Source organism: Acipenser ruthenus, chromosome 12 (genome assembly GCF_902713425.1).
Source record: "Acipenser ruthenus chromosome 12, fAciRut3.2 maternal haplotype, whole genome shotgun sequence".
In the NCBI taxonomy this organism is placed as follows: Eukaryota; Metazoa; Chordata; class Actinopteri; order Acipenseriformes; family Acipenseridae; genus Acipenser; species Acipenser ruthenus.
The window spans coordinates 28,972,556-28,987,305 of NC_081200.1; the positions used below are offsets into that span (position 1 = coordinate 28,972,556).

General features: G+C 34.2%; 1 protein-coding gene across 10 annotated transcripts in view; it reads left to right on the forward strand.

The window, feature by feature from the left end:
- Positions 1-14,750, forward strand: part of LOC117416437 (protein crumbs homolog 1-like) — a 37,849-nt gene that overhangs the window by 19,882 nt on the left and 3,217 nt on the right. For 6 of the 10 annotated variants that reach the window (XR_009330748.1, XR_009330747.1, XR_009330749.1 and 3 more), the window contains exons 7-12: positions 225-775; positions 998-1,163; positions 2,016-2,919; positions 5,022-5,069; positions 6,444-6,572; positions 7,283-7,409. Coding sequence is in view for 5 of the 10 variants with exons in the window: in XM_034027493.3 (XP_033883384.3) it covers positions 225-775; positions 998-1,163; positions 2,016-2,919; positions 5,022-5,069; positions 6,444-6,572; positions 7,283-7,409 (1,925 nt within the window). In the remaining 5 variants the exon portion in view is untranslated. Of the gene's footprint in view, positions 1-224; positions 776-997; positions 1,164-2,015; positions 2,920-5,021; positions 5,070-6,443; positions 6,573-7,282; positions 9,199-14,750 lie in introns of those variants that run through there. The other 4 variants (XR_009330751.1, XR_009330750.1, XM_059034770.1 and 1 more) reach the window with 3 other exon arrangements.

Consider the following 14,750-nt stretch of genomic DNA (forward strand, 5'->3'; position numbering starts at 1 on the left):
AGCAATAGATTCCAAAACATTTAGGACTAAGAAGCGGTCAATGTCAGAAAATAATTTGTTTTTTATGATGTCATGGTGAATCCCTATCATGCTCCAGAAGCGTTGTTGCAAGTGGGAGCATGATCCGGACACACGATGAGGTCCAGAAGATACGGCCAGGCCTGACATTATATAAATGTATACAACATTTGTAAATGTTTTTTGTTTCTTGTTGTTGTCAACAGAATATGTAGTTGCTAGGTTTGGAAATGACAACACCGAGGGATATGCTGCGTTCAAAATCGATGACAACCCAGGTGAGAACATCACCATTTCCATGTTCGTCCGCACACGCAGACTCGCCGGATTGCTGTTGGTTTTGAAAAACAGCACCTGCCAGTATTTGACAATCTGGTTGGAAGAGGGCAGAGTGAAAGTTCAGATCAGTCAGTATCACACCCTATCTGTGGATTGTTTTATGAGTGACGGGCATTTTCATTTACTAAGTGTGAAAATAGAGCAGGACAAGATGGAGCTGTTCCAGTCAGCCCAGAAACTGAGTTACATCTCTATTCATGCAATAAAAGTGCAGTCAGAAGATATTGTTTATGTTGGAGGCCTATCAGATGAATATGAAGTGGCTGCATTCGGGGGATATTTCAAAGGCTGTATTCAGGACTTACGAATCAACACTAAGCGATTGCAATTCTATCCTATTGGTGCTCCTGTCAACTCTTACAGTAAAAGAACCCTGGTGAATGTGACACGTGGCTGTACTGGGGACAACACATGTAAGGTAAATGATCATGAGAAATCATTCATGCTGTTTCATGCATTTTTGTGTTGGATTTAATGATTTTTTAATCAGTTGGTTACATTATTTTTATATTCAATACCGTAATTAATGCACATTGTAATCATTCTAGATTGGTAAAGAACATTCTGTATGTGTCAACACTAAGGCATTGGCTTCATTGTTTTCAGCTTGCTTATGCTGGTTGCCTTCCTTCTTCTGCAGATAAAGCCCTGCCTGAATGGTGGGGTGTGCTACTCCATCTGGGATGACTTCACCTGCTCCTGCCCCCCCAGCACTGCTGGGAGAATGTGTGAAGATGTCCGATGGTGTGAGCTCAACCCCTGCCCTTCAGCGGCTATGTGTCAGCCACTAAACAAAGGATTTGAATGTAAGAACTGTTCAGGCAGATAGAGCTCTGTGTTGTGGATTGAATGCTGATAAATCCATGCAAAAATATTCCTAAGGAACACATTATACTCTTCTACTTGTAATTTGGGGTTATCAACGTTTGCTGTTTTAAAGAACCGTGGAGTGAAAAGTAGTCACCTAACTTAATATAATGTTTTAGGTTATGAAATGAGCCACATGTACGTGTTTGGGTGTCCTAGATTTTGCATTGGGCTGAACCAAGATTATCCTTCTTTGGATTAACGACAAGATGCTTGTCCATCTGTTACACAGTTAGGTGTTATACAAAAGGAATGCTGATAACATGCGTGCTTTAGGCGCCTTTCTTTTAAATGGTCCTATTTTCTGAGATTACAAAAATGCTCTATCTAGCAATATTTTTCACTGAATCGAATAATATTGGATGCGCCTTCTTTGGTTGCAATACCCTAAATGTTCTGGATTCCATTGACAGTTAAGGAGATAGAAAATGCAATACTGCTAAAAAAAATAAAATAAAAAAATAATCTGTTACAATTTACCACAGAAAAAAACATGTACACAATTTAAATATATCAATATATATATATATATATATATATATATATATATATATATATATATATATATATATATATATATATATATACACACACACACACGCCAAAAATGGTACACACTCTTTTAAGAAGAGTGTGTACCATTTTAAGAAATTTGGTCTAAGAAGATAGACCAAATTTATATTTTAAAATCTAAATTTTTAAAAACATATAATACTGTTTAATATTATATTATGATCTGATATAACAGTTGTTTTTTTATGAACTTGCTAACAGTTCTGTTTTATATTCAGGCATCACCAATGCAACATTTACTGAAGACAGCAATATAATGTACAGGGGTAATGGTAAGATTGACAGAGATCTCACTAACATTACCTTCAGCTTTCGGACCAGAAAACAAGAAACTACCTTGCTCCATGCTGAAAAGGGGCCTGAATTTGTTACCGTTGCTATCCAGAACTCACATATATTATTTGAATTGCAGAGTGGGATGAGTTTCATTACAGTAAGCATGAAGAGCCTTTTGCCAGTCAGTGATGGCAGATGGCACAAAATGACTCTTTCTATGATATATCCTACATCGCTATTCTCAAGGTGGCACATGATGATAGATGGAGCAGAAGAAACGGCCACCACCAGTGTAGCCACTGGAAACCTGAACTTTCTCAAAGAAGGAACTGTGATTCTCCTGGGTGGCCTTGGTCCAGATGTTGGAGGCAACTTGGTTGGCTGTCTTAGCACTGTAGAAATCAGTGGCGTTTCTTTACCATACTTTGACGATGCAGATATTCACATTGCAAAGCCTCAGCAAGGGCAGTTCATTAAAACATCAACCAAACCTGCCATCACTGGCTGCTCAGGAGCTAGTGTCTGTACTCCTAACCCCTGCCTGACGGGAGGCAGCTGTGAAGATTTGTTCAATCTTTTTAACTGCACATGCCCTGCCGGCTGGGCTGGCCTCAAGTGTGACATAAACATTGACGAGTGCGCGTCCAACCCTTGTATCCATGGCAACTGCGCAGATAAAACATTGTCTTACGAGTGTGACTGTGATCCCGGTTACACAGGGAAGAGCTGTGAACTGGAGATCGATGAATGTGAAAAGCATCGTTGTGTGAACGGAGCCACGTGCCTCGATGGCATCAATAGCTATTCCTGCCTGTGTTCTCCTAACTTCACAGGACCATTTTGTGAGTAAGTAATCCATTTTTCACCAGTCATGGTGTTACGCTGACACACATTTTACAAGGAAATAACCAATTGAGAAGAAGGGATTATATCAAATCAATCTTTTGTTCTGTTTATTAAGCCACAATTATTTTTGACCTTGTGAAACAAAAATATATTTTTAGTATATAATAAGAAATGTATGATACTTATATTTTCCCAACATCATTCTTGAATTAAACAGAATATAATAAAAATATATTATCAAGATATTTTATACATTTTTTAATACACCAAAATTGGCCCATTTTCTAAATATGAAAAATATATGATATATGGTAAATATATGTTTTATGTATTTAAAATATATAAATGTGTATATATGTTAAATATATCATAAATCTTTTAAAATCTAAAGTAAATATATTGAGAAATATAAAATTTATGTGAGAAAAATGCATTATGTATACATTTGAAATATGACATTTGATATACAGTATGTATAGCATATAATAAAAAAACAAACAGTATTGTAGACAAGCAGGGCACTTTATTAAGCAGAGGTGACTCACTGCTCACTAACACAAACACATTCATGCACACACCTCTCAGGGTGATTTTCACCTAATAACAAATCACAGAAATACTCTCAAATGAACCATAAACATGTAAAACAATAACTTGAACAATTATCACAAAAACAGCAATCAAATATTTACAATAATCAACAAATAATTGCAGTTTCCACAAAAATCTTTGCAAACAACTAATTTACACAAGTCTGCTCCGGCAATATCCATATATGACAAATACATATGTAAAACAAGCAAGATGGGCTGAATGGCCTCCTCTCGTTTGTAACATTTCTTATGTTCTAATGCTTTGTATAATAAATATATTGATTAATATTAAATTTAAAAAGTGTAAATGTTTCAAAACAATTACATATACAATTTATGTACCATATGGTGTGTATATATATATAGTTAATGTTTAATCACGGTCTAAAGTCAACATCACATATTAGCATCATTATACGTTTCAGGGAAACTTATGAATATATTCTTAATGTATTTTTATTCAGTAGCAAAATATTTACACCAATGTGTTGCTAAATATATTTTTTAATATATTTAAACAGTATCCATAAATAATGTTTTTAAAATGTATGACAAATGTAAGGCAAAACCCTAATATATTTTAAATGTATGGTAAGTTTGTTGCAAATATATATTGATAACAATATATTGTAAAATATATTTTTAGTTAGTTAAATCAAATGAATTAGTAATGTATAAAAAAAAAATACATTAAAAATATCTGGTGCAGTTGGAATATATTTTAAATATAATTTAATCTGTGAGCCATATTTATTTTATATGTTGGAAATATATGTTAAGGTTATAAATATATTATTCATATATTTAACACATTCATAAAAAAAAATTAAATATATTTTCATTCTGTATGGGACAATAATTAAAATACTGTAGAATCTCTATGCTCTGTAAGGCAAGTATAACTTGATTGGTTTTGTGTAAGAAAAAAAAAACATGCTTATCAAAAGGTTAGAGGCGCTAGTAAGTCAAAGCAGAAGCACGGAAGCTTTGTATTATTAAACATTGACTAAGCTTTCCATGTCAAACCAGTTAATTATAATGTGTGATTGGTGTTTTGCAACATATAACGACACCCAATACTTGAAATATATAGCTGGGAAACCTACTGCATCCAAAAATAATTCTATATTAATTATCCCTTACTTCTAGTGGGATTTCTAATAAGAGCTGAATATTGTAATGATATTAATGTTTTTTAACTGCATAATTGCGTAAAATAATGTATGTTCAATTCTACTGCGCAGCTACAAACAGCTTCCCAACACAGTATCAATGCGTTCAAGATGAATAATCTCCATTACATTTTAAGATGCTACCAGTTTTATCTACACCTACACCTGCATGTGTTGCCTCATCACACATAATGTGATGACAATCTTATAAATCATTTTTAGAAAGTTGTAATGATATGAAAAAAAACATGATATAAATAGTATATGCATTTTGTTCATGATGTTACCATTATAAATATTATTATTGTTATATATATATTTTTTTTTATGAACTCAGCCAGGGACTCAGACCTGACAGCTTTCTCTGGCACTATCCCAGGCTGCGGTAAGTTACAGCTTGAGCTGTATAATGTCTCGTTCGCAATAGCCCATCAATTAGGCCACAAACTACACCCAGAAATATACTTAGCCAAACAATTAAAGGCAATCCCTGGTATGGTTTATCCTTTAATTGCCATACTAGGAATAGCCTTTAACAGTTTGACACAGTGTATTTTCTGACATATTTCAAGACAACCTTATGGAATGATTTTAATAGCATGGTTCACATTCCACAAATTTTTTTTTTCCTTTCTGTGTTCTCAATGTATACATGTTTCATTCACTAAATGTGTTCTTGATATATGCACCCCTGTGTCTTTACCCCAACCCTGCCAAACCACCCCTCAACCTTCTAGAAATGTCAGCAGCAATGGTCCACATTTACCAGTTTCTTTATGGGTTGTTTCACTGTGGACAACACTCAGTTGTGAAAGTGACTTGAACCCTGATCATATACAGTACCAGCATAGCCAGCTCATGAAAAAAAGCCTCTGAATCAGTGAGACTGAACATTGCTGAGTATGCTAATACTTAGAACTTAATACTTAGAATACTCCCTACAGAACTACTGTACATTTTACACATTACACTCTGAAATTAAATTCATCCGTTCCTAATCTAAAATGACGTTAAAATGATGTTAATGATGACGCTCCTCAAACAACTCCCTCAGCAAAAAAAACAAAAAAACAAAGTCAGTCGGCTGAGAAGTTGCCAGTACTGGTCACTGTTGATATTTCCAGGAGGGTATCCTGTAAGTCAAATCACAGTTGGTGGTTCATGTCTTTCTATATAACTGTTCCTCATAGTATGTATCCCTTGCCTGAAGCATCTCCTGTAACAGTGGTAAGAATATATGTTCCATATTCCAGCCTTTCTTTTTCCTCCATAATATTAATTGAGAGTCAGGAATTATTCAACACTGCTATTTAAAATGTGTATATTCGAAGATCTCCACTAGCTGTAAAGATCTGCATTGTTTGTTTGTTTAGTTTTTTTGTATTTTATAGCCTGCTGGTTCAGGATGTAAAGCACTAAAGCATTATCATTTCTGGTCTTGCAATTACAATATTATTGTTTACATCTTAACATAACCTCTTTCCTTCGAAAACCCTGCTGAAAAAAAGTATTACTCCTCAACTGATAAATTTGATTTAAATCTTCTACTTGGAGATTTTACTTTACATTTTTACTATTCCTTTAAAAAATTAATTCCTAAGGCATTTATTAATCCCTGGAATGAACTGGTACATCACAGGGCTTGGCTCACTGTTGATACAGTTATCCCTTCCATTCGATATAATGCAGATAAATAAGCAAAATGCCTTTATCGTTGGGTTGATCAGTTGATAACTGAACTTTGAATTGCGTTGCTCAGATACCCTAAGCTACCTGTGTCAATCTGTGGAAATGGCAAAAGAAACTATACATGTTTCAATGGAGGGAACTGCACAAGAACCAGAGGACGGAGAATGTGCACTTGCTTGCCAGGCTTTACTGGAGACCGGTAAGAACAATGTTCTTTTTCTGATTGTATTAGAGTAATGTCACTATAATAATGCAAAATATTTTTAAATTGGAAAAAAAAACATAAAAGTAATGATTCATAATCATTTTGTATATGTCAACTGTAAGGCAACCTAACAGAATCCAACACAGCACCTGAGTAGTTGGCTAATGGTGTTCTCTGAAATCACAGGGGAGACAGAGTAGCAAACCTGTTGAATGCTCCTCTCTAAACTCCTTTCCATTTCCATAGTTATGCTGCTTTTCATTGACTTGAAGCATCATGCTTGTGGAAATCTGTTTACAGGCCTTGCTTTCTGATTGTCTTGCAATTGCACCTGGAGAGTGAGATTGTCCCCACACCTCCAGGACCGCCCTTCCTGTTAATAACCAACCACCTGCTTCTCCTAGTGACTGACATTCTGTGCAGCCAGTAAAATGCGTGACCTTGAAGACGCTGTTGAGGTTAAATAACCCTGACTGAGTGCAAGCGTAATAGTTTTCCTGGAATGGAAGGCAAGCAAACTGCAAACTTTATTAAATATAGTTTAGTACTAGATGTCATGTTTTAAAATGAAAATACACATTTGTAATATCATGTTTCTGTCCAAACTGCACATTTGAGGCCTACATAGTCAATGGAATAGCGGGACAGGTAACATTTATAAAAGTATTCTGGGTGCAACTGCATTTGCATTACTTGTCTTTTAGGTGTGAAATGGACATTGACGAGTGTAAGTCTAACCCCTGTTTAAATGGAGGCCTTTGCCGGAACATGTTCAACAAGTACCAGTGCCTCTGCGACATGAACTTCGCTGGGGACCATTGTGAGCTCGATGTAAGCGACATCTCTTTCTATGTGTCTCTGTTGGTCTGGCAGAATCTCTTCCAGCTTCTGTCTTACCTCACTCTGCGACTGGAAGACGATCCAGAAGTGGAGTGGGGGGAAGATTGACAACTGTCTGCTTTTCAGAAAATAGCATCCTGCTGAATGGAGTAGGCTGATGCTGTAGGCACAGCCAATACAATACACAACGTCTATTGATGCCACTAGCCACCATCAGTATTTGCTCCTCACATATTTGGCAAAAGATCTTTAGCGTCAAAATGTAAAGTAAGAGCTAAAGAATAAAACATATCTTTATGCCTCTATAAAACATCCACTATGAGTATAAAGAATAAATAATAGGTCATTAAAAACAGGTGGGTTGAATATCAGGTGTTAATGATGATGATTTCTTCCATATGAAAAGTATTATAAAGTATTAATATCAGTCGCTGTCCTTACAGGTGTGCACTTACAGTATAAATGCTTACTGTGGTATACTGTGGTTAAAGTATAGCACAGTGTAGTAAACGCTTGGTAAATTACAGATAAGTATAGTAAATCGTACTAAAGCACAATAGAGGCATAGAATAAGAAAAATTATGAATCTATCATGGTCAACTTTTTCTGATTTTGTTTTTTCATAATTTAATTCAGAGTTGGTTTCATTCAGGATTGTGATTTAATATAAAGTATTGAAACATCCAGAATGAAATTATAAATTCAAATGTGCAGATTATTTTTTTTACTTGAGAGCATTGGTATTAAGTTTTTGTTGGAAATATAATATTTATTTTGTATTTAAGGCTATCACAATAAGAGCATATACAGTATATTAACATGAAGTGTAATAAATGATTGCATTAAATAATGACGGAGCTGCTCTGGTAAGATCACACTAGACTAAATGAATGGCACCACTGGATAATATAATATATTTGGTTTTAAACAAGTGCATGCTAATTGAAGTATGAATTTCTGGAATTTTAATTTTGCTAAAACAAATCCCCCTTTCAGAAACTGGTAACAGCATATTTCTTAAACAATACAGTATCTGGGTTAAGCTGTGTTTGTTATATTTGCCTTTTGAATTTTTGACATTGTAGTTTGCATTGAGGGAGATGAAAGTTTACTCTATGACTTAAATCTGATTTTTGTATATCCAAATAAGAAGCACCCTACACAACTGCCTCAAACTCATTGGGAGAGATGTGAATACATTTGCAGTTTAATTGTCAAAACCCTGTTTTATTTTTATACAGCAACTAATCAGTATTTTGTATATAAGAACTGGTATTATTTACAATTTTGTATGACTTGTCATGATATCTACCCTGTACTGGTACAGAGGTACTGTATGGTGCAAACATGGTGGTGTTTTTGATATACAGCCAACTACTTTACTGATAATCTTTTTCAATTTTCAAAACATTCATGCTGAAACCAAATAACTTTTTGTTGTTAGATACTTAATTTACTGTAGGTGTCACTTTAAAATAGGTAACTTTTCATGAAAAGCAACACAAAATCAGTAGGATATAGGGTTATTTTGAATAAGTGTGAAATGAGTCATGAATTGGAGTTTACTTTGTAGGAATTCAATATAAATCATTAAGAAATGACTCCTATCATATAGGTTCATCTTTATTTCTGTTAAGCTATTCCTTCATCTGTCACATATGCATCCATCGTATAGGAATACCGAGCAGATCCTGAGTGGGAATGCTCTTTTCTTTCCATATCAATCTTTGTCTTTGTCCAACTGTGTCTTTTATGTTGTTGAATAAATATTTTTCCTGTGTCTTTGTCCCTGTTTTTTGATTTCTGATCATACATTACTCTTTTTTTTCTGTTTGGCATGTCTTTTAAAAGATATTAGTCAAAATAAAATACACTCAGTCCTATAACAGCCCTGGCACAAACATTCTAAGCATGTCTTCTATTGTACTCGGTTTATTTAGTATTTTCTCTCCAGGATAGATTGCTTGAGGAAGGGTAAACACCCATTTCCAAGGGATGTTAGTTATAGTCAATATTCACACATAAAGCTCTGTTACAGGCACAAACCATGCTGAATTTGTCATATAAGCACTTATAAAACTTGTATGACTTTTCTTGAATTGAGGAGCCAGACAGGTATGGTTAAGAACAAAAAAACAACCAAATTATGTTACTACTGTATTTACATGTTACACATTCTGTAAACCTGCATACTGTACACAACGCCAGGATTAATGAATTGAAGCTGTAACTAACAGGATAATACCAAGGTTTTCAGTTTTCAACTAGTGACTGAAATACTGAAATATGTATGCTTTGTGATTTACTTTAAATACAATAGGCTTATTGTTACACAGCTTAGGTAGCCACAATACCATTAACCCCAACACTCTCCTGCATACTTTTCATATTTTGCAGACAGATAGAAGCGTAAAAAATTTCAAAATATATTATTCCTTATTTTAAATCAATTTATTTATAGATACATGCTTTTTTGCTTTTTATTTAGAGGTGTTAACATTTATCACATTTTCTTACTATTGAAAAAAAAAATCTTTTTAATTTCTTTATTAAAAATCTGGACCATAAATGTTATGTAGATCCCTTTTACATGTACTGTTTAGTCAATTGAAGATGCAGATGAGTGTAGCTGTTGCAAACAAAAACAGGTTGAAATTGACTGATGAAGAATAAATTAGACTGCCTTTGAAGAATGGCACATTCTCACACTGTAAAGTATCATTATCAGTCTGCCACAGCAGGAGAAAGTACAATTGTTGCTTTATTATTGTCATCATTTGAAATCGCATGGTAAGCATTTAACAGTACATATTAAATTAGCAGCCCATAGGCAATATCCACGCAATGCTTTTTGTTTTTTTGTTTTTTGTTTGTGAAACACGTCCCGTTTCATTTAGTTTAACACTGGGTCAGCTCTTTGTGTTCTATAGGCTAAGTAATGTTACAATGTTAAACAGGAACTACTAGTATTTTGTCATGTAGCTATAAGCCTTTTTATTCTTTTATCCCAACAATTTTGGTTAGTTATGCAAACGTACAACCACAGTTGATAGTAATAGTTATTTGCCTATATAAACATGATGGCACTGCCTTGTGTTTTTGGATGTTTAGCATCATTCATGTTTTGTTTTAGTTTTTTATTTTGTATTTTCCATTTCTTTGATTGGAGAAGCTTGTGAATTGAGGGAGTGATACACTGCTATAGATCAGGGTTAATCTGACCACAGACATGCAGAAAATTTAAACTAAATTATACAGAACAGGCACAGTTATTAAAATGAAGTCTATCAAAATGCTGTGTATGCAGCTGTGGCCAAAAGTTTTGCATCATCTAGAATTTTAGGATTAAGACATAATTTTTTTTTAAAAAACTGTAAGAACATAATTTAGATCTTTTATTTAACATCATGTAATCGAAGAAACTACAAAATCATATTTCAAAAGTCTAAGGGAAGCCATAATATTAATACAATATTACATTTTAGATTTCGAAATGTCACATTTTTCCATTATCAGTTTTTCGTTAATTATAAGCGTTATGTAATTCTATATGTCAGCAGGTTTCATTCGACTTTATGAAGCAAAATTAGTTAATTCAATAGGGGGAATCTGGGGGATGCAAAACATTTGGCCATAGTTGTAGTTAAGGACCTCTTGATAGTTAGGACTTATAACTTTTCTAGTCTTGAGAAATGATTCACACTTCCTTCAAAACAACTTGTGGTTCACTTGACTTGTTGCTGAGCAGGCAATTCACTGGTACACTGATTTTAGTACAGCATAGTTTAATATGGTTAGTGTGATGTGAGCTTATATAATGTTAATATTGTAAAATAGTAATGATTTATGGACATTCCATAGCATATCAATTAATTCAGCTTTTGTTTTACATAGGTGATTAAATATATATATATATATATATATATATATATATATATATTATTTAACATGTCTTTAGCTATTGTTGCTTCTGAAATATACACTTTGCAATAAAAATGTATCATTAGGAGATAACGGTAATTATTCTCAGTTAAAAAGTTGTGTTGGTATAATTTAAACAAAGAAACGGGACAGGTATAACAGGAAATTTGAAAGCAGTATAGTATAGTAAAAAAAAAAATGTAGCTACCAGTAAATATAGTAGGGCAGGTTGGGGTAAGGGGGCCCCCCTTAAGGAAAATTCCATATTTGTCATATAAACGAATGTACTTTTCTACCCTTTTTATGTTCTAAATAAACTTATATGCAACCTCCACAGCTAAGTATAAACAGGAGTCTCTAGTGATATCAAATGCACAAAAAAAAAACATTTCTGAGAAAGGGGCCTTTTACCCCCACATGCCACTCCAATATATGTTCACTCAAAAACACATTTCATTCAAATGTTTTAACAATTTTTAATGCTCTTTTATTAACAGCATTTTAATTCAAATAACACCAACAAGAAGGGCTCTTTTTAAATATTCCTGCGTAGACGATAATCCTCTGATGGTTTTTCTTATGTTCTTTCGAGACATAGTGCTGAATTTGGAGGAAAAATACAAATAAAATCAATAACAGTATAGCTTCTGAGTGCTGCCATTGTGACACTACTGTGACTATGAATTAATAGTCTTTCATCGTCCAACCGAGATGATGTGGGAGCTACTTTTTTGAAAGAAAGTTAAAAGATACCGATATAAAGATTTTAATCTTGGAGAGTAAAATACCAAGATCAGACATGGAAATGATTGTAGCTAATAATAACAATAATCTAGGCTACTTAGTATTGAACAAGCTCATTTATTACAATTCTGTAACTCTAACTTTGTCATTCTTCATTGTACACACTTTTTCAGTCAAACTACAACACAAGCTATGACTGTGCTATAGCTGTCCTTGACAAACTTACATTAGGGCCTATCTAGAGAGTCACTGTTGAATTATGGGATTGCTAAATAAACTTATTTTAGTAATATGATACACAGTGTCATATTTCCTTAAAAAATCCCTCCTAGCTTGCAATTTACTTCATCATGGCGTAAGAGGCCTCGCACAGGATTCTTACCCTAAACAGGGGGGGACGACACCTCTTACCCAAAAGACAGACATTTTGTTTTCATTGTTTTAAGGCTGTGCATAATTAGCACCAACACAAACACAACATTATCATGAAGCCAATAGTTCAATTCATAATTTTAATATACACCCTTGAACCTGCAGGCCTCACAGTGTTCACACCATGCAACCGAATTGAAAAAAAATATTATAAGAATTAGTCATAAAAGTAAAAACTTTGAGAAATTCTCACATGTGGTTGTCTGTTGAGCTGCAAAAACTGGTAGCAGGTGTGTCTAGAGAGTGGCAATCCCCTCAAACTGATTATTGCTGATTACATCATTTCCTGTTAGCACCAGGACAAAAAGGCCTTTTACCCCACTTAGGCCTCTTAACCCACCCTACCCTACATTAATAAAATAAAAAAGGAAATGTAATCAGAAAAATACATGCTATTCAAACGATTTAACAGTATTAATCAGAAGTTTCTAAAATCTTTTTCTCAAGAATGTGGATGCAATCCAAGGCAAAGCATTAAACTGTTTATCTTAAAAACAGACTTAAGAGGCTTCAGAGTAATGATGTTCATGGATTGCATCGCCATCTTTGCAGAACTGTCAGATTTCTTGTCAATGTGCATTAGTATAAGTTGTTATGCAATGGGGTTTATGTTCATGTGTGACTGTGGTGTAGGGAGCCTTTATCAAACAGCACAGGTGTGGGATGTTGTTATGCAACATTTTTGTTTTTTTTGTCAGATGTTATGTAGCCTTTGTTTCAATCCTTTATTTGGGATTCTGTGAAGTGCTTTTTTGACACTGCATTTTTTTTTTTTTTACCTGATGTCAGTTCTGTAAAGCAGACAACCTTGTGTGTCACTATCCAACCACAAAAACACACATCCTGTCATGGCTAACTGCTCAAAGGAGAAACATTGAGGTATGAAAAATACCTACAAAATGACACACATATATACATATATATATATATAGTAACTGGAATCTATTTTTGAGATCATAGTAAACCCTGTGCTCAGGTGTGGCTGTAATCTGAAACTAGAGCCTTGCATTCGTACAGGATGTCTGTATTCATCAGTCTTAAAACATGAAAACAATGCTTATTGAGCAAAATGGGACAGTCACTCCTCCCACAGTGCAATTCAGCAAAAGCGATGTTTTTAAAAAGCAATGTATTCACCGGAAAGGTTCTCAATCACTGCCAAGGAAAACTAGATTTGACAGCAAATCTTTGTGTTCTGTCGTCGTACTCACAGTGTAGACTTGTAGAAGAATTGCTATTGAAGGACACATATCTTTACTCCTGTGTGGGGATTGATTTGAAAGAGTCACTGGAATATTATTGTTTAGTGGAGGAAAAAACTTGATTCAGGATGCATTGGCTAACATTTTTCATATTTCTTTTGAGGATCAACACTTCATTGTTACAAGGTAATCACACGTTAGCTTTCTTATAAGTTGCCGTTATCCATCATTTGGGCAGATTGTTTAATGCCAGCAAGACCAATGGACTTTGCCCAACATCATCTATGCAATATGATGGATAGGCTTATAGCAGTAAATGGTCTATATGGCTTTGCTATAATGTTTTTATTTCTTCTCTGTGACTTTGCTGGAGATTGATTTAGTTAGTTCAAGGCAAATGGCTGATTAGAACCTTACTGTGCTGAGAAACACTGTATGACCTTGCAGTACCGCAAAGCTCAATGTCATTCATGCACTCAACTTTTGAACTGAATAACTTTGATTTAGCACTAGTTGAAATTTGAGTGAATAGTGAACTTCATGAATTGTGAACAAAACAAATAAATAAAGCAAGCTAAATTTAATAAACACTAGTCATCACTTAAATCACCAGGAATGCTTTGACTGTATTCTTGACTGTATACTTGCTATTTTAGAACTTACCTCGAATGTAAAAGTTGGTAATTTACTGAATATTTAGGTTTTTACCAAGTCAGTAAAAATACAAAAAGTTCATATAATATTGGATCGTTCACATGCTCAGACTAATTGATCTAAACGAAAACCTCAAGATCAAAACCCTACTTTTCAGTACAGTTTCCTTATTTAATTAAGAGATATTTATATTGAGTGACTTAAGACTTCGCCCACTGAAAACTGACTGACAGTATTGACCCTACAAGAGTTTTTTGTGACTACTGGAACCAGCTTGTTATTCTCAGACAAAACAAAATAATGCAGATACAGGCTTCCTTGGGACTTGCCATGGAAGTTTAGCAGGTATCTGTCTGCTACTTGGTAGATTCGATCATCC